Below are 18,698 nucleotides of genomic sequence, written 5' to 3' on the forward strand. Positions count from 1 at the left end.
GTTTTGCTGTCTGGCTGCTGTTTGTGAACACCTCTTCTGTGCTCCGAGGTTTCCATCCCTCTGCCAGGTCACTCCTCCTGCACACAGACACAAGACACTTTTAGCCTGGAGAGGAAACTATGTGGTGTAAGCAGAGACCAGGCAGAGAGTCTGTGCTGAGGGCCTGGGGGGTGCTCTGTGTTACCCCTGGTGATGGAAGTGAGGAGCAGGGGGGGTGGGGAGTGGCAGGAAGAGTGGAGGAGGGAGGAGGAGGTGGAAGAGCGGAGGAAGAGGGGGGAGGAGAGGGGTAGAAGGAAGAGGAAGACGGAGGAGGAAGAGGGGGGGAGGAGAGGGGTAGAAGGAAGAGGAAGACGGAGGAGGAAGACGGGACAATGAGGGGAGGAGGGGACAATGAGGGGAGGAGGGGGAGGAGAGCCTCCCAGCCTCTCCATGTGTGGGTGTCCCAGCTTTGTCTTCACCATCGGCACTGCAGAGAAATGAAAGCCAATTACATGGAGCTTTACTGCCGGGTCCAGGGACTTTCAACACAGGCCTTGATTGCTTTGGAATATCACATTAGAGCAGTACCGTGCTCTCGCTATGCATGTCTGTCTGGAACCACAGAAGTACAGGAACCAAACAGTTCTATAGACCTGTTATTACGTGGTTCGGTATGTCATGGAGTGGACATGATAGATTCATGTTGACCACAGGAAGAGAAGGAGACTGGATCTGCTTCAACTGTGCAGAGTCCAACCCAGGAGAAGAGAAAAAATGTATTTATTGCCACATGTATTTACACATACAAGGAATTTGCTTTGGTGATTAACAACAAACATTTACATTTTATTTATATACTTGTATCCAAAGCGATACACTGAAAAAAAGAGTGCATGTAGAAAGTAGAGCATAAAATCTAAGGGTCTGATAAGTACGTCGTTCTAACAGTATTTCATTTGTAAAAGTATGTTCCTGTTTTTCCTCTGGAGCTAGTTCCGTGAACTTACACGATATGTAACTTCAAAAGTCATGAATTTTCCACAAGTCACTTAATGTGCCTGCAGGCAACACAAGACCTATCTTGTTGTCTCTGTTATTGTTGGAAGTTGAGGATGTGTGTATGATGTCAGGAGGCCCCTTTAAGAGGTGAAGGGATACGATCCATGGTGATGAGGAGGTTGGGGTTTGTAGAGATGGAGGGATACAGTGTGTGGTGATGGTGCTGCATGTCCCTTATAGCTCTATGTATTTATGTTATTGTTACTCCTCTCAATTATTCATTGGTGATTCCAAGTCAATTCCCAGTCTGTTTCATAAATATGTAAATGGTTCTAAATAATTAAATCAATCTTTTCATGAAATGTTTAAAATGATTTTGTCTTAGAACATGCTTTGAACCATTTGCTATATTGACTAATCTCTCTTCCTCTCTCTCTCTTTCCCGTCTCTCTACCTATTTCTCTTTATTTCTCTCTTTCACTTGGTCTCCCCCCCTCCCTCCCCCTCTCCACCCTCTCTCTCCCCCCACTCCCTCCTCTCTCCTCTCTCTCTCCCCCCTCCCCCTCTCTCTCCCTCCTCTCTCCCCCCTCCCCCTCTCTCTCCCCCCTCTCTCTCCCCCTCCCCCTCTCTCTCCCCCCTCTCTCTCCCTCCTCCCTCTCTCCCCCTCTCTCCCCCCTCTCTCTCTCCCTCCTCTCTCCCTCCTCTCTCTCCCTCCTCTCTCCCCCCTCTCTCTCTCCCTCCTCTCTCCCTCCTCTCTCTCCCTCCTCTCTCTCCCCCTCTCTCTCCCTCCTCTCTCTCCCTCCTCTCTCTCCCTCCTCTCTCCCTCCTCTCTCTCCCCCTCTCTCCCTCCTCTCTCTCCCCCTCTCTCTCCCTCCTCTCTCTCCCCCCTCTCTCTCCAGCTCTGTTGATAGGGTCGGGGTGTGCCCTGTACCCTCTGGGCTGGGACAGTGAGGAGGTCCGTCAGACGTGCAGCAACAGCTCCAACCAGTTTGAGCTGGGTAAGGTCATGTCGTAACTGGATATTGGTATGTCTTTTCATGTAAAGTAGTCATATAACCATATCTTGTTGGTTTGTGTGTATGTGTTTGTGTGTGTGTATGCGTTTTTTTGGTGTGGGTATGGTTGGTGTGCGTGCATGTGTGTGGTTCGGTTTGCGTGCCTGTGTGTGTATGTATATCTGTGTGTGTTTGTGTGGTTTGGGGTGTGTGTGTGAGCCTGTGTGTGTGCCTGTGTGTGTGTATGCCTGTGTGTGTGTGTGTGTGTCCAGGTTCCTGTGAGATCGGCTGGGCCTTCTACTGCACGGGTGCTGGGGCTGCGGCGGCCATGTTGTTGTGTACCTGGCTGGCCTGCTTCGCTGGCCGGAAACAGAAACAGTACCCCTACTGACTCTGAGCTGGGTGAGATCACACCTCCACTGGATAACAGCTCTGTCTGCTGACACGTGCACGAGTCACATGACCGTGTCTTGTTTGTGTGTGTGTGGTTTCGTGTGTGTTCATGTGGTTATGTGTGTGCTTTTTTCGTGCGTGTATGTTTAGTGCGTTTGTGTGGTTTCGTATGTGTGCGTACGGGGTCCTGTGTGCGTGCCTGTGTGTGCGTGTGTGTGTGTTTCTGTGTGTCTGTGTGTGTGTGTGGCAGGAAGCTGTACCTCTACAGAGGGCCGGCCAGGATGCACCATGCCGGCCAGCAGGACCATCAGGCGCATGTCATCGTCCGCCAGGCTGGAGGCCGGACGCCCACTGACACCACAGACTCCATCCACAGCCAGCAAACCCACAGCTATGCATCCACTAGACACGCCCCTGGGTCCCGCCCAGCACGGAACAGCTGGTCCCACTCCAGGGGATTCAGTACACCACAGTTATCAACGGCAGCAAGAGCCATATAAATAGTGCCGCCCCTTCCTCTCCCCTGCCTGTGCTGCCTCTCTATCGTGATCCCAGTGTTTGCAGAGTCGATGGGGAGGAGAATCGATCCACCTCCAATGTTACTTTTGTTCGTACGTGTTTTATATCTTAATATTTAATTCAATTATATCTCCCCTTTTTTTTGGTATTGCCTTAAATATTTAAACCTTTGCTGGTAACTTGCAATAACTTACGTCTCAACATTGTCACTATGAATATTACAGCACACAAAGTTATATCACAGGTACTATAAGGCCATAGTATATATGTTTATTGTAGGTATTATTGTGTTTGATTATGTACATTGTATTATAGTAGCATTGTGGAAGAAACTTTTGTACTAAATATATTGTAAATAGTGTTTCATTAAGTCTTAATAAATCTATGAAGTGTGTACCTGAGGTATGTTTTCATGAAACAAGAAAACGTGTGTTAGATACAGGCTGTGTGTGTGTGTGTTTGTGTGTGTGTGTGTGTGTGTGTGTGTGTGTGTGTGTGTGTGTGTGTGTGTGTGTGTGTGTGTGTGTGTGTGTGTGTGTGTGTGTGTGTGTGTGTGTAGAAGAGAGACACTAGAGAGTAGAAGATCTGGTCCTAATGAGGGCATGATTGTCTTATTATGTATGCAACATGAGTAGAGGTATGATTAACCAGCAGAGATGACCTATATAACAGCACGTAACTCCAAATAATCACACATTCAGCACTTTCTCCCATGAATAAGATCCAGAATTAACAAGATATGGAGGAGAATATGAATCAGGTTTTTGAGAAACCTTACTTAAACCTTCGTTAAAAGCTTGGTTAAAACTTTAAAAACGTTAACACTTTTTTATAACGTTTACCTTTTATGAGGAAGGATTCTGAGTGCGAGTTCATGCCCGTGGACTTTTTAAACCTGTGACCACCATCTAGTCATTCTTTATTCTCTTAGAATACTCTCATATGATCCTGTTATTCCTGTATCCAACAGAGAAATGTGCTACTTTATGTCATGATATATAATTTTCAGTGGATACACAGCTGTTGTTAAAGTAAGGTGTGTAAGTTCAGTGTGATTGGGTGATAGTGCACCTTCTGCTGGGGAAAGTGGAAAACAGCTTCAAATAAAGAAGCTGTGCCACAGTGCCCTCCAGTGGTGTAAAGTTAGACCTACAGTCTGTTTCATATATCTTTTTTCATACATATCTTTTACATATAAATACACACTGTCAACATCAAGGTACAAGACAAGTTCTCCATCTTAATACTGTGCCTTTATTAAATCTCTGTAGAGTTTTATACACTTTCCCACCGTGACAAGGAAATAAAAACAAGCTTTTTCTTTCGCAACATAAAATGTCAAACATCACATTCACAAATGACACTTCCATACAGTACAGACTGCTATGGTCTGATTGTATCGGGAAACACAGCAGCTGATGTGATCAGAATGAATGAGAAGGAGAAATGTGTTCCTCTTCAGGAAATAAAGCTAGCACCAATTGGCTACTTCTCCCTACTGGCGATATTGAGCAAGGCTCAATATCTACCCATATATAGTACAACAGTACAACACAATGTCTGAAAATACAACAAAATATCACAAAACACAAATGTGACCATACATTTTGTGTGCATCACAAAGGCCTAGTGCAGAAGCGAGGGGAAGCCACGGACAGAGAAGCAGCATCGTCAGCCAGTAAAGGCTTCTAAAGAGCAGAAAGCAGGCAGCGCTGTAGAAGCCAGGAGGCCCAAGCATGTGCAAAGTCCAAGGTCTGACTGGAGCACTGACCCTCCTCTCTTCCTGCCAGAGTTCAGGACCAAGCTCCACCTCAGACTCCCCAACAGCAGTCAGAAAGCTTTTAACCCTCAAGTTATTAGAGATGATAGTACATTTAGTATCAAAGAAAATGACTCCAAAGTTAAAGGAAGATCTTGGATGTGGAATGCTAATCGTGTTAGGCTGTTCTGTTAGAAACACAGGCGTGTCAAGCTCTAGACTCTGGAGGGCACCAGCACAGGCAACAGAAACCCAGCAGTAGGACCACTTCATTTGTTTTTTTTGAAAATACTTTACAAAACTTTTAATAGAATACGTGTTGCCTATGGAATAATTATGATATGAAATCGAACACACCCACGAAAGAGAACATGAAATATCAATATGACATATATTGTTTTAACTGTCGCTACACAATTACTGATGATGTGCTATGTAAGCCGGAGTGGCTGATAACTAATGGCCATGCTAACTGGCTACTGATATTGATTAAACATCAACGAGATTATGCATTTATCAACTTTAACATTGTCCTGATACACTTCTGTCATGCTCTGTGAGGTGCGGTGCAAATACAACATAATACAATAACCTATAAAAGCACCAGATGGTTTTATGGGGCTTGGTTGAGGGATTTTATTGTAAAACATAGATAACAGAGGAAGGGCGTATAGCGACCTAGAGGGCCTGACTTCACCGTCTCCAATGATCTCTAACGATCCTTAATGATTCAGAACCAAATTATCTGTGTCATTTCCGTTTGGAGACGTGAGGCTTTGTGTATTACTGATGGGAAAGGACTCTTCCTGTCAGTTCCCACTAACCGTGGCAGTCCGCCAAGAGCCCACTCCCCTTAAGTTGTGTCAGAAAGTGGGCCTCACCCCCTTCCATCCCCTCATGACACTGACCAGTAAGAGGAAGCTCTCAGCCTCGGCTCAGGAATTCTACCTTGAATGTGATGGAGACGGGCGGAAAGACAGAAAGATCTCTCTCTCTCTCTTGCCCTTGTTTGTGTTACACTGATGCCCTCGTGACCATGCGTTCTTCCATGTCTGCAGACTACGTGAAGCGCTGTGTGATAATATAAAAAAATCTCTTCAAAAAACATCTCATTGATTGGGCTTTCTAAACAGAAACAGATCGTCACGGAGACAAAAGCCCCACGGCTACAGGAAGTGACATCACCAGTGCCAGCAGCCAAGGCCCGAAGGGGAGGATCATGTTGACGCCAGAGCAGATATAAATATTTCCTAGGAAGACGGAAACAGAACATCAGGGTCTAACTCTTAGATATTGATACAAGACACATGACTGTGCACATATGACATTCCTGTAGCCTTCACACAGAGATGTTCAAAAGATGAAACGCACTCAGAAAATGTAGATCGGTAGGTAGACGGACACACAGAGAGATCATATATGGACATAGAGATATATACACTAGATCACAGATAGATCATATATTCATCCCCTTAGGGAAAGTACCCTTACATCAGTGTATGACTCATATGTAGTTTGTGTTCAAATGTACACCAGCAATTCCCACAGCAGAAGAAGACAAACAGGAAGCCTTACTCGGGTGCACGCCCATGCTGTTCTCCTTCCACACGCTGCCCTGGTACACCCTGCAGGTGTAGGTGTAGGGCTTCTCGTCCGCCATAGGGGCCCAGGTGAGGCGGCAGAGCGTGGGGGTGACCAGGCTGACGTTGGCCCTCCGCCGGTTGTCGGAGGAGACCTGGGCCACAGCGTTGGGGTACGTGGTGCCCACCAGACGGCTGTCCTGCTTGAACTCACAGTAGGGCCCCGGGAGCTGGTTGGTCGGGGGGAACTCGCAGTCCACCCGGATGTTGCGCTCCATGTAGGTGAGGCAGGGGTACATTTGGGGCCCGCGTGGGGTGTAGAAGAACCCTGAGGCTACTGAGACGAACACTGACACACACACACATACACAAGGAGACACGCACACACACTGATGAGTACTGTCAGAGACCTAAACCAACAACACGTGCATCTGTCATATGGAAAAGGGAAGGTAACAGAGGATAAGACGATATAGCGTTCAAAGATTGGCATAGTCTACTGTACCACGCTTAGGTTTGTAAAACTAAATAATGATATAGCGCACGGCAGGAAAGGTTCCTTTATAAGTTATTGTAAGGTGTATTTGTATTGCTTCATGCATCTCTTGTCGGTTACCTAAAAGCAGACCGGCTGTGGCGGAGAGGCGCGGCTCCATCTTGCCTGGCTTGTTTTTGGCCCAGTCAGCTTGAAAATGTTTTTGTCCCTTTGGATTTTTTTTACAATAATCAGACAGAATTGTTGCTAGGCATGCAATGTCATTCACGTAGTTTCACAATGCATCAGGCCTATACAAATGAATATGCAGAAATGCTTAAGGCCTAACACAATTTTTTTTACAATAGTTATCAATTAGCCTACGGTATATTACAGAAAGGCTAAAACAGTGTTAAGAAACTGGACAAATAAGGCTAAGGTCACATGCAAGAAACATGTCAAGACTGTCTTTCTTTCAAAGAATAAACGTAAAATTCGTATTTCTATGCCACATGACAGGAGGTAACATCGCCCCATCCTATGTCTCCCGGCAAACGGGGCCTAACCCCCTGTTTAGGCGGTTTGACCGACTACGCCCCGAGTCTGCAGTCTATCCTTATTAACACTGCACCAATACGGATTCCGCATTTTACCAGCACATGTCGGGATCAAAGAAAAAAAGAACGATGGCATTTACAATTCGGCTGTAACCTACAAGGTGCAGTAGAAAATTGACTACCTCGTACAATGTAACAAATACATAAATGTAAATCAATCCTTTGCCTTTGACTGATCCGAACATTACCGATTACCAAATGAAACGTCTTGATTTCACCCACCTGGAAAAAGTTGAAACTGATTTCACCCTCTGCTGTTTAAGACCAAAGCAGCGACTGCGACTGTCTCACCGTGGGCTACTGTAGATGAGACTGGCGCGTGCCGACAGATTCGGTTTAATTGAATCAATTTTAAGGTTATCCACACTCCACGAGACCAGCGTCTGTGACAACACATGGAACTGTCCTCAGTCGGCGTGGTGCTGAAATGCCGGTTAGTGAACCTCCCACATGAGAGTTTTATATGAAACCACCTATGTAATCTGATATCGGTGTACCAGCACGGAGAAAGCCCATTGACCGATTTGTTAGGGCAGATTCATAATAGGCCTGTAATGTTGGACATTGCGCTACAATTCAGCCTGGAGGGAAACAGGCAATCCTGACATTAGGATTTGAAAGTGTAGTCTATTTCTAATCTGCAATCTCATTTTGTTGGTTAACTCTGTGCGTATCTCAATTATAATAGCAGATATTGCATCTGTCACCCCTCCCCCTTCAACAAATCATCACAATAATGCAATGTAATAATAATCATATTTAACTTAGCAGACAGGGTAATTTGACCCTGTGATTTTCATCTGCTGTCAAACCCTGTACCACTGACATATGCTCATACCAGTGCATTTATTATGCCTTGAAGACCACTAAGTACGATATTATATTAGCTGGTTATGAATGTAAAGCTTGAGCTCATCATTGTCTGACTGCTTTGTGCTTTGGTCCCACTGACAGTATCCAATAAAGGTAGCCTATTTATTTTTGGCCGCATTCTTTTTTTTTTATATCATAAACGCCCTGTCCTATCTGTGATTTTGTAATTGGTTGACTTACTACAAATAATAATATGATTGCATAATTAATATGATGTAGCGTAGCCCAGAGCCATAAAAAGGGAAGGGTTAGTCTGTTAGTCTTTTTCTATGGCTCTGCTGGCCCATATGATGCATGGATAGGCCTATAAATCGTAAATTAGCGTCATCTACTGGTAGGCTACATAAGTGAATTTTAAACGTCGCTGAAAAATGACGTCGGCTTGCGCACTGCACATGCGCTAATGATCTCCGCTAATTATGGATGGATGGACTCGGTTGTCAAAATTTCTAGTGAGGCGTTATTATGTTTTGGTGTGTTGGACCTATGACATTAATTACGTAAATATATAGCTTGCATGCAAATACGATGTAAGACTATGTAGCTAGCTAGCTATTTATAAATGATACCCAGCTAACCCCCAATCTGCAATAGATACCAACGTTCGCTTTGTTTACATACACAACGTACAGTACTGTAGTTACCAGTTTGAGATAGCTTGATAAATTATTAAGACAAGCGAAAGTGGGATTTTTGCTTTGTTGTAGTTAGATAGTAACATTTTCTACCACGTATTTAGCAACTGAATGTTATTTCACCAGTTATCCGAACAGTCTGTGAAAACGAGTAAGGTTTGCTAGCTAGCCATCTTAAACCCTACCCTAGCATCTGCGGTCCCAGGCGTTATAGCAAATTTGCGCTAAGCCATAGCTAGCGTGCTAGCTCACTTACTTATGTATCATCCTCTGATTGAATCAAAGCGAACTAGCAGAAATATTATTTTCATCGTTGCTAAACAGGGTAAAGTGTTGAAAACGAGACGCCAGTGCTGAGTTTCCGACGGACGAGGACGTTGGGGAGGCCAACATCAGTTATCCAGTCGACATGAAGGGGTGAGAAACGATTTAACAGATATAGCAAAGAGATAAATACAGAGAGAGAGATGTATTTTATTCATACCTAATATGTTACATTATTACCATACCCATTACATTATAGGATGTAGCTAGTATGTTTTTGGGGGAATCATTATTGATGGTCAAATGCTGAATTTAAATGGACCCATCAAGGGTCTAAGGTAACAAACCAACATCAAACCAACATACCTCTGCTACATATATAAATACATTCAAACCGCGTGCATAAATACTCTTGCAAGCCACTTGTCAGCTGGTGTTACCTGTGTAGGTTACGGCTGACATGTTTGTGTTGCAGGCATCAGAAGACGCTGGAAGATGATGATGAGGATGTTCCTGTCATCGAAGAGGGTAAGAACTCAACACTCGCAACAAAACCAACCTTTTCTTTTGGGGAATGTTTCATGCACGTGTTGCATCTGTGTGAATAATATAATTGTAGTATTATTATGATTTTTTTTACTATTCTTTTGATATGACTTCGGCCAAATTGATTCTACTTGTAATCGTTTTTTTCTAGGGCTCTGTCTATACTTAAATGACCTTTACTTGTGAGTTACTCTGTTTGTTATGGTGAATCGTTCTATTTATCCTGGTGGCAGCTTCTTGCTGTTGTCACAAATCAAATAAAAATGTATTTGTATAGCCCTTTTTACAAGCAATGTCACAGAGGGGTTCACATACACCCTCAACCAACCTAAACCCTCAAGGAAGACAAGGAAAAACTCCCAGAAAAACTCATTAGAGGAGAAAAAATGGAAGAGACAGACTGTTGATGACTGTTGATCACAGACTGTTGATGTAGCTGGCAGGAAACTGGTTAGACTGGCTCAGCAAGCGACTCAGCAAGCTGCTCAGCCATCTTGCTTCCCATATTTCAAGGTGCTGTTGCAACAGCGGACGATCCAACCGCCATCACCACCATCCAATCAGCCGCAACCTTCTCCTCGGACCAGCCAATCAAATACCTGTTCAAAACGGAGGGAGCCGGAGGGCAGGTAGGAGAGAGGGACCCTCCCCCAGGGCATGCAGGAGAGAGGTAGCCTATCCTACCTAAAAACAAAAGAAGAAGAAGGGAGATAAACAAGTAAAAAATGACAAGATTTTACGATACGGCTGTACTGACCTTTGATCTTTGACCTTGGTGGTTCAGGTGACCTACCGGGTGATCCAGGTGTCGGATGGACAGATGGAGGGACAGACGGATGGAGCCGCTGCTGTGAGCGTGGTCACGGGGTTCCCTGCCACCTCTCAGGCGGTGACACAGGTGCAACAGAATGATCACACGCACACACACGCACGCATACACACACGCACACGCATACACACGCATGTGCACACACACATTTACGCACACACATACGCACACACACACTCACACATGCATACACACACACACGCATACGCATACGCACACGCATACACACGCACGTGCACACACACATTTACGCACAGACATACACACGCACGCACTCACACGCATACACACACACACACACGCATACGCACACACACTTTGTGAGCGGTACAGTCTGTGTGTCTCATGTTCTCTTGTGTGTGTCAGGCTGTGTTCTCCCAGTCGGACGGGCTGGAGGGGGAAGCCTCGGAAACTCATTACTACTACCCAGCCACCATCACTGACGCTACGCAGGCTGCCATGGTGACCAACGTCCAGGCTGCCGACTCCATGCTCACTCAGAACGCGCCCGCCGGTGAGAGAACCAGGCTGTGACATCACAGTGCTACGTCATCACGCTGTACTGGAGCTTTTGGATCCACAGTCTCACGCTCTAATCTGCAACCTTCCCTCGATGTCTCCCCAGGTCAGCTGTATGTGATGATGTCACCCCAGGAAGTTCTGACCGGAGCGAACCAGAGGTCTGTAACACCCTGAAAACAATAATCCTCAATAATCAGTCTGTACACATAACACACATAAGAGGAGCAGGGGGTGATTTGAACGTGGAACCTCTTGAACCGCAGTCAAATGTTCTACCCCTGCGCTACACCAATCCTCACACATGACAGTAGAGTGACAGTTGTATGTTGTCATTGGACTGTCGTTTGAATTCCTTCCTCTCATGTCCTACAGCAAGTCAGAGACGCCCCGCACTTCAAGAGACGACAAAAGACGAGCCCAACACAATGAAGGTGAACGAGGTTCCATTGATGATGCAATGTGTGTGTGTTTGGTGTGTGTGTGTGTGTGTGGGGGGGGGAACGCTTCTGCTTCAGGTCTTGACCCCCTCCTCTCTTTCTCTCGCTCTCTCTCTGCCCCTAGTGGAACGCAGACGCAGAGATAAGATCAATAACTGGATCGTCCAGCTGTCTAAAACCATCCCAGACTGCACCCTGGACCCCACCAAGAACGGCCAGGTAAATGTGACGAGGAACCCTGCTTTCATTTAGAAATGATATGCTTATTTTTTTTATTTTTTTATCTGGTATGTTGGTTGTCTGTGAGTATTTTAGGATTTTCAGATTTTCCGTGGTTGTGTTGTGGTTCCTCATGGTTGTGCTGTGGTTCCCTTCCCAGAGCAAAGGGGGAATCCTTTCCAAGGCGTGTGACTACATCCAGGAGTTGCGTCAGGGCAACGCCCGGCTGGGGGACGAACTGGAAGCCCTGGACAGACTGAGGATGGACAACCAGCTACTGAGACAAGAGGTGCTCCCGTCTAGACAACATTCTTATGGGATGGGCATTGCTTCCCTTGAACAGACAGGACTTAACTCTAGAATTAGTGGAGGGATTTATTGCTTTGCGCATTCTGTAGTGTTTTGGCGCCGTCTTAACAAAGCTGGAATTATCCTGGCACAACTTCACAGGTTGATTTGTAACATTCTGCTTTTCTATGTCGCTTAGGTTGATGAGTGGAAAACAAAGAACCAGATGCTTCGGTCCCAGCTGCGCCAGCATGGCATCGCGGGGGCAAGCGTGGAACCACAGTGAGCACACCCCCGGGGTTAGGAGGACAGGGGGACCCATTTCAGCGCAACACTGTGGATGAAAAGCAGTTGGATCCAGATAGCTGATTCAGACAAATGTGAACTGTTGCTACCCTCAGAACCATGTCATTGTTGTTTTTATTCCACGCATCTTTATGGACACTTCCCCCAAACTCATGAACATTTTACACTAAGTGGAGACTGTAACACACAACAGGAGTGATATGTTTTACTTATCGCTTTTTATTTTCAGTGTATCAAACCACTCTCAGCCTTTTTTTCACAAACAAGGATTGAGTTTGAAGCTTTTTATGTTTCTGGAGAGGTGAAGCTCAGATGACGAGGAATCCGAGGCCATGTCTCAGAAGTTCCATGTCTCAGAAGTTCATGATAAATGAAAGTTGCAGGATCATTGTTAACTATCTTGGTTTCTTTCCATTTAGATTCAGTAGGATACATTTCCTGTTACAAAAGCATGAAAACATATTACTTCCCAACATCGGCTTTCATTTCTTTTGTGTTTGTGAAAGTTTTATTGCCGTTTTGCTATTAAATACATTTGAAATACGTTGTTAGTCTTTTTAATAACCATGAAAGAAGTGTATAAAGTCTCTGACTTTATGTATTTATTGCGAAATACCTTGACTAATACTCACATCAAGTTGACATTTTTTTTCAACTTCCCTATTTGAGGGAATTGGTTTGAAGAATAAGTACTCCCGGTTTCATGACAATAAAACCGGTTAGGTTACTTCTCCAATTGGTCAATTGGTATCTTCATAATTCCCTACGTCACCAAGGTAATGCAGTGCGAGTTTCGAGGCCAAGCAAGCCTACCACAGGTGTACACCTAATGCGGAAGGGCGGATGTTATCAAACCTGTTGCACTGTTCGTTTGTTTCATCTGCGTGTTTTTATCTACACTGCCACACTGCATTTGTAGCCAAGTTTAGTTTTGGGACTTTGTACACAACATTTTGAACTTTTTGTACTTTAAAGCGACGGGGGAGGACATGTTTGTCAGCAAACTGGTTTCGGTGTTTCTTGTCTTCAGTTTGTCAGGTGAGTTCACCTTTCGTCGAAGAAACAATATTGTACTTTTAAGTTTTTGTTGATTCTACACAGTCTGTTACCTGTTACCGTGACGCGTGTACATATACGTTTGTAAGCGTATTACCTTTTATAATATGTCATGAACTCGGGGTACCCCTCCACAAAGGACTTGTTTCTTTGTATAAAATATTATGAAGATGAAGTGTATCAACAAATTATTTTCTTCACTGTTTGTAGAAACGAATTGTCTGATACATTTTCAAACAAACGAGCATTCTTAACTAACCTGTAGTCATGGCTAATGCTTTGTCTAACCACTACCGTACTTAGGCCTTCTCTACCAAACAACCATAGGCAATTGGAGCGTTCATTCTCCAGAGCAGAAAGCTGTACTTTGACGATGTTTCCTTTTTTAAAGTCACCTTGAACACAAATTCAACAAAGTTATTGAGCTCCCTTATCTGCATGTTTCAGGTTAGTTTTCCTCCCCCCACCCCCGAAACTCGCACCGCAACCAGACAAACAAGGAAGTGTCCTCTGCTTTCGTTTAAAACCTTCTTGGTTCCATTGTTTTGGTCCAGGAACACCTCAACCACCACTACATTTGGGTTCATGCAGGATATTATCTGAGCGGATAATATACTGACCTGATTCCTGTGTAGTGCTATACCCGCTAGACCTCTAGGTATCTGAGTGGAGAAAGGAAGGCCCCATACATGAGGCACATTTACCAAAAATGTGATCGCTTTACAAGTGTGAAGACAAGCAAAACAAGACAACAGTAAAATATAAAGACAAAGTATTGAACAAAACAGACAAACGGAACATTATAAAGAAAAACTAACATATAAGTCTAATAGTGGAGGGGAGGGAGCAGGGGATGTTCAGGTGAAGGCGAGGTTGAAAATGTGGGTTTTGAGGGATTGTTTAAATAGTGCTCGTTGGGAGCCAGATGGATAGGGAGAGGGAGGTCATTCCAGAGGGAGGGTGCAGCAGCAGAGAAGGCCCTGTCACCCCAGGTCCAGTGCTTAGTCCTGATGGTTTTAAGAGTGTTTGCGCTGGCGGACCTGAGGCTCTCAAATATCTCTCAAAGATGTTGAAGGTTGGGATGTTTTATCCGGCGCAACATAAAAATTGTGCAAATAGAAAGTACATTGGACTAGAACATCTGTGTGGGATTAAGCTTCCTGTAGTGTAGTCTGCTTATCACTAGAGCACAAGAACTGTTTTTAAAGTGTGAGGTAAAAAGTCCTTCAGTCCATATTTCCAACTGCCTGTTAGTCAGCCGGCACAGTTCAACCTAGAGAGAAAACGGTGTCTCTCCACTCTTAAAAGACTTAGAGGGCAGATGCTCTCAGAGGGTTTGAGGAGTGGAGGATGATATGTTTCAGTGGTAGTTTAGAGCAGGTCATGTACCGGGGAACTGTTAAGAGGTGGAGGTCTTAAACTGTTGTGTGGCTTTATATGAGATATTAATTGCGTCCTTTTTGTCGAGTTCATTTTCTAATTGTTGTTTTATATCTCCACAGATGCAGCCTTCGATGTCACAACATCCACCCCAGATGTAAAGGTCAAAGAGAATGAGGGTATGTTTTACTCTGGAGTCAAGTATGCTCTGTGGCATTTGATATGGCTGCTTTGTCTAGTCATTGCCATGAATTAAATATGAAAGAAATAGGTTAGCGAATTGTTTTGAAAATGCTCCTGTCTCTTAGCTCCTAGCTACGGATGGTTCCTGTTCCTGATCATCTGTATTGTTTCCTAAAGGTGTTGATCTGACCTGTAGCAACACGGCAGACTTTGGGGCGGATGCCAGAGTGGAGTGGAAGTTTAAGAACAAAGGCTCCACAGCTTATGTGATCTTTGGTGGGAAACCGACCAGTACGTACAAACTCTGTTCTTGTGATGAAAAAAATGTCGCGTGTGGGCTAATTAAAAATTTCGGTGGATAACGTGACAATTTTTTTTTCTTTCTCTCTCCCGCCGGAATCGAATTAACTGTAATATGAACATGACTAAACAAGTTTAGGAGAGCTTTGGGGACAAAAAGGAAGCACTGACATTCCACAAAGATTCTGAAGAATATTGAATGAAACATTGTATATGTATTTGATCATGTATAAAATAATAATAAAAAAGTTGCTAAATGTTGTATTCCCACCTGAGCGAGTAAAACGGATACAAACAAACTAACATCGGCCAAACAAGTAGGACTGTCGGACCATAGAACTATAAAATACATTTTTCCAATGTTTTTGTCCTAACATAATGTTGTTTTCCCATAGTACCGTACGAAGGGAGAGTGACTAAATTCGATGGGAGAATCCGGTTCAGCAAAGTCACCCGTCAGGACACTGGGGAGTATAGCTGTGAGGTGTCTGGTAATAGCAAGTATGGAGAAGCCAAAATCCAGCTGACTGTTTTAGGTAAGGCCTTTTTAAAAGCATCACCCCTGCTCATCCTCATTTAATTATACCCCTCCCCCCGTACTTCACTTCAGATAAAAGCATTTGCTAAAGGAAATGTTTCCTTTATTATACAATGTAATTTATTGATTGCTGTGCTGTGAATCCTGCTGCGTGCGTTTTGTGTGGTGCTTCTCTGCAGTTCCCCCGTCGGTGCCCACGTGTCGTGTGCCCTCCTCCACCACCACTGGGGGCGCTGTGGTGCTGGCCTGCAGTGACCCTGACGCCTCGCCCCCCGCCACCTACAAGTGGTACAAAAACGGCACCCCACTCCCCGTGGATCCCAAGAAGTTCCCCGAGTTCAAGAACTTCACCTACTCGCTGAACCCTACCACAGGAAACCTGGTGAGGCACTCTTCACCTTCCTCATCCTCACCTTCCTCCTCACACCATCTTTTTTGTTCATTATGTTCTTTTGTCAACAGCAGCAAGGTGTGTGCGTGGTGGATAGAATGATGAATAGATGTAGATTTATTTATGAATGACTAAAATACTAATCGAAATGCTTTTCCTCGTGATCAATATAAACATCTTAACTTTACCCACAATCCTCCAGGAGTTTCCGTCAGTAGCTCTGGTGGATTCTGCAGACTACTACTGCGAGTCGTCCAACATGGCAGGGCCCTCTCAACGCTGCCTGGTTAGGAAGATGGAAGTTCGTAAGTCAGCGCTTTTACTTTTCCTGTTCGGAGTGTTGGGCAACAAACCTTATTTCTTGTTTTTCCATCATCTGAAAGTGTTGCTGAAAGGAACTTAACATTTGATCCAATGTATTTCGTGGTGTTACTCGGTCAGAATTTTGACTTGATATCATTACTGGCACAGTTAAAACCATGTATGTTGCTTTGGATAAGTGTCTTCTGAATGAATGAAGGGTTTTAAAGTTGAGGTGTGCTTCTTGTTCCATGTCAGTTCAAGTCTGTGTTGTGCTCTGTGATTCTATACAGTGATCCTATCAAGCTGGTTTATATGTAACCAGCCTGGCTGGAGTAATGTGTGACTGTTGTCCTGTCTCTGTTTAGGGGAGGTGAACACTGGAGGTATTGTTGCCGGGGTGATCGTGGCCCTCCTGGCGGTGGCCTTGCTGGTGTTTGGTCTCTGGTACGCCAATCGCAAAGGATACCTACCTAGTGAGTTCCCCCCCCCCCCCTCCCCCTCATGATCCAAACACTCAGTGTCTCCTCTCAGTAGACTTTCTGCACGGTCCCGTTCATGTCTAAATTGGCCGATTGAAAGATGGCTGCCTGACTCGTTTTTGTGTTCTCTCCCCCCCTCCCTCTCTCCTTACAGAGAAGAGCGAAAGGTAAGACGAGACCTCTTGTAGCTGGTGCATGCATGAGCTGATGGAGGGGCCTCTGGACCAAAGGGGTCTTGTTATACATGTTGGTTATGTGCACTAGTTGATGTCACTGACTCTGTCTGACTCTCTCTGATGTTCACAGCAAACCCAAACCCTCGGTGGTCTACCAGCCCACGTCAGAGTACGGCGATGAGGAGGATGTAAGTATCACTTCTCACATTTTTCAGGGTTTATTTACCTTTCCTTTGTCCATGTTTATATAGCAGGAAGTGAAAGCTCGCCACATGTTCTAATGAAAGTAGTTTAATGAGTGTGGGGAAAGAAAGTACACTAAATAATATTACTAGTCTTATCTCATTTGATCACTTGCCAATTCAATCTTGTACATTGCCATAGCTCAGTGGTTAGAGCACTTGACTGCATTTGGATAAAAACGTCTGATAAATATGAACATTATTAACATTGATAGCCAAAGTAGAAGGGTATAATATCTCTTATTTCTGCCTCAGGGTGGTGGTGGTGAGTTCAGACAGAAATCGTCCTTTGTGGTGTAGTCTGTCTGGTGCTGTTACATGTCAACGACGGACCCAGGACCACACTTTGTATAAGCCCACTGCCCTTTCTCTGATCAGATGGTGTCTAATTTAATCTTTAATAGTGTTTTATCTTAAAATGACCTGTATTAGCTTAAACGTGTTTTGATAGACCAAGATGTTTTCTTCTTAAATATTGCTGTTCTCTGACAAATTCAGAATAGCAGACATAAACCAGACTTTCTTCCATTTGTGAATACCTCAGATCTGTGTGATTTTGATCTTGTAAATGTGTGCTTCTTTTAAGTTCAATTGTGAAATGGTTTGTTTACAATATCCATAGATAATTTGTTTTAAAGATGGTTGTTGTGGTGCATTATTTTATTATTGACATCTTTATTGCAATTTGTGTGTGCTTGTAGATGTATATACCTTGATATTCTGGTTAGTTGGACTTTAGCACTCACATTGAACACCATGTTAATCTAAATTCATTGTACAACCAAACGTAGATGAACAACATAAAATGCAGTTTCAAATGGTCGTAGTCCATGTACGTTAGTAGGCCTATGCCATGTAAAATAGATTAGCCAACATTAGATTGAAGGATTATGGACAGTCGAAACGTATATATATATATATAGTTTTTTTTTAAAATAAAATGTATTTCTCTTGATGTCTATTTTGCTTACAATTGTGGTCCTTTCTTGTCGGTTTTAATCGCGCACGCACACACACACACACACACACACACAAAACACCACACGGTGGCAAGCTGACCACGTCTCCTCGTTATGCTTACCATAGTTTAGATGGGCTACACGTTTTTTTCCTCACGTATTTTTCTATTTAGTGTACTCTTTAGTTGAAAAAGAAAGAAAAAAACCGGTGCTTATCGTATTTTATAACGTTTTACTTGAGATGCGGAGGGCGTCTGTAGGCATATTTGTGATTTGTTTAGGGACGAAGACTGCGTTGTTACACATTGTCCAAACCAACATGTTAATCATTCAGCCACTCTGGATTCCACGGGGTGCAATGCATTATTGAAGTAAAGTCAGCCGTACTCTGCCTCTTTAAAGGAAGGGGCGGTGCAATTGAACTGCAACCCAACAGGATAGACTTTCGTTCACTCA

At 44.2% G+C, this 18,698-nt stretch overlaps 4 protein-coding genes across 10 annotated transcripts in view; 3 read left to right on the top strand and 1 right to left on the bottom strand.

Annotated features, from left to right (window-relative positions):
• The window catches only part of LOC134039843 (LHFPL tetraspan subfamily member 6 protein), a 12,901-nt gene extending 9,622 nt beyond the window's left edge, over positions 1-3,279 (top strand). Inside the window, exons 3-5 of one of the 3 annotated variants that reach the window (XM_062485961.1) lie at positions 1,878-1,976; positions 2,246-2,375; positions 2,617-3,279. In XM_062485961.1, coding sequence (XP_062341945.1) covers positions 1,878-1,976; positions 2,246-2,364 — 218 coding nt within the window. In that variant the 3' untranslated portion in view covers positions 2,365-2,375; positions 2,617-3,279. Of the gene's footprint in view, positions 1-1,877; positions 1,977-2,245; positions 2,376-2,516 lie in introns of all 3 variants that reach the window. The other 2 variants (XM_062485960.1, XM_062485959.1) reach the window with 2 other exon arrangements.
• A 2,443-nt stretch (positions 3,280-5,722) lies between these two features.
• si:ch211-215c18.3 (uncharacterized) lies at positions 5,723-7,807 on the bottom strand. Of its 2 annotated transcripts, none has more exons than XM_062484991.1 (4): positions 7,539-7,807; positions 6,841-6,928; positions 6,220-6,573; positions 5,723-5,894 (listed from the first exon to the last, which is right to left on the bottom strand). In XM_062484991.1, the coding sequence occupies exons 2-4, from the start codon at positions 6,878-6,880 to the stop codon at positions 5,788-5,790; spliced, it is 501 nt and encodes a 166-aa protein (XP_062340975.1). In that variant the 5' UTR covers positions 6,881-6,928; positions 7,539-7,807; the 3' UTR covers positions 5,723-5,787. The 2 variants fall into 2 exon arrangements, with proteins under 2 accessions (XP_062340975.1, XP_062340976.1); XM_062484992.1 differs by lacking the exon at positions 7,539-7,807 and adding an exon at positions 7,266-7,486.
• On the top strand, positions 7,730-12,779 carry LOC134039262 (upstream stimulatory factor 1-like). 3 transcript variants are annotated; one of them, XM_062484990.1, is made up of 11 exons: positions 7,730-7,749; positions 9,149-9,241; positions 9,564-9,616; positions 10,148-10,263; positions 10,419-10,532; positions 10,830-10,977; positions 11,089-11,143; positions 11,358-11,416; positions 11,547-11,641; positions 11,802-11,930; positions 12,129-12,779. In XM_062484990.1, exons 2-11 carry the CDS (start codon positions 9,234-9,236, stop codon positions 12,213-12,215), a joined length of 864 nt encoding a protein of 287 aa, XP_062340974.1. In that variant the 5' UTR covers positions 7,730-7,749; positions 9,149-9,233; the 3' UTR covers positions 12,216-12,779. The 3 variants fall into 3 exon arrangements, with proteins under 3 accessions (XP_062340974.1, XP_062340972.1, XP_062340973.1); XM_062484988.1 differs by lacking the exon at positions 7,730-7,749 and adding an exon at positions 8,531-8,641; XM_062484989.1 differs by lacking the exon at positions 7,730-7,749 and adding an exon at positions 8,587-8,662.
• A 221-nt stretch (positions 12,780-13,000) lies between these two features.
• f11r.1 (F11 receptor, tandem duplicate 1) lies at positions 13,001-18,242 on the top strand. Of its 2 annotated transcripts, XR_009932757.1 has the most exons (11): positions 13,001-13,273; positions 14,794-14,850; positions 15,032-15,145; positions 15,550-15,690; positions 15,872-16,074; positions 16,286-16,388; positions 16,752-16,859; positions 17,020-17,032; positions 17,172-17,229; positions 17,539-17,708; positions 17,741-18,242. XR_009932757.1 is itself a non-coding variant. In XM_062484987.1 (10 exons), exons 1-10 carry the CDS (start codon positions 13,225-13,227, stop codon positions 17,581-17,583), a joined length of 891 nt encoding a protein of 296 aa, XP_062340971.1. In that variant the 5' UTR covers positions 13,001-13,224; the 3' UTR covers positions 17,584-18,242. The 2 variants fall into 2 exon arrangements, 1 of the variants encoding a protein (XP_062340971.1); XM_062484987.1 differs by having other exon boundaries at positions 17,539-18,242.
• Positions 18,243-18,698: the final 456 nt, after the last annotated feature.

This window comes from Osmerus eperlanus, chromosome 19 (assembly GCF_963692335.1).
Source record: "Osmerus eperlanus chromosome 19, fOsmEpe2.1, whole genome shotgun sequence".
In the NCBI taxonomy this organism is placed as follows: Eukaryota; Metazoa; Chordata; class Actinopteri; order Osmeriformes; family Osmeridae; genus Osmerus; species Osmerus eperlanus.

Excerpts from the sequence above, each read along its gene's own strand:
- f11r.1 (XM_062484987.1), top strand. The coding sequence starts at position 13,225 with ATGTTTGTCAGCAAACTGGTTTCGGTGTTTCTTGTCTTCAGTTTGTCA. Across the intron at positions 13,274-14,793 it reads TCTTGTCTTCAGTTTGTCAG|ATGCAGCCTTCGATGTCACA; the intron begins GTGAGTTCACCT and ends ATATCTCCACAG. Across the intron at positions 16,389-16,751 it reads GGTTAGGAAGATGGAAGTTC|GGGAGGTGAACACTGGAGGT; the intron begins GTAAGTCAGCGC and ends GTCTCTGTTTAG.
- si:ch211-215c18.3 (XM_062484991.1), bottom strand. The coding sequence starts at position 6,880 with ATGGAGCCGCGCCTCTCCGCCACAGCCGGTCTGCTTTTAG. Across the intron at positions 6,574-6,840 it reads CACAGCCGGTCTGCTTTTAG|TGTTCGTCTCAGTAGCCTCA; the intron begins GTAACCGACAAG and ends TGTGTGTGTCAG. Across the intron at positions 5,895-6,219 it reads CAGCATGGGCGTGCACCCGA|GAAATATTTATATCTGCTCT; the intron begins GTAAGGCTTCCT and ends CCGTCTTCCTAG.
- LOC134039262 (XM_062484990.1), top strand. Across the intron at positions 9,617-10,147 it reads TGTTCCTGTCATCGAAGAGG|GTGCTGTTGCAACAGCGGAC; the intron begins GTAAGAACTCAA and ends CCATATTTCAAG. Across the intron at positions 11,642-11,801 it reads ACCCCACCAAGAACGGCCAG|AGCAAAGGGGGAATCCTTTC; the intron begins GTAAATGTGACG and ends TTCCCTTCCCAG.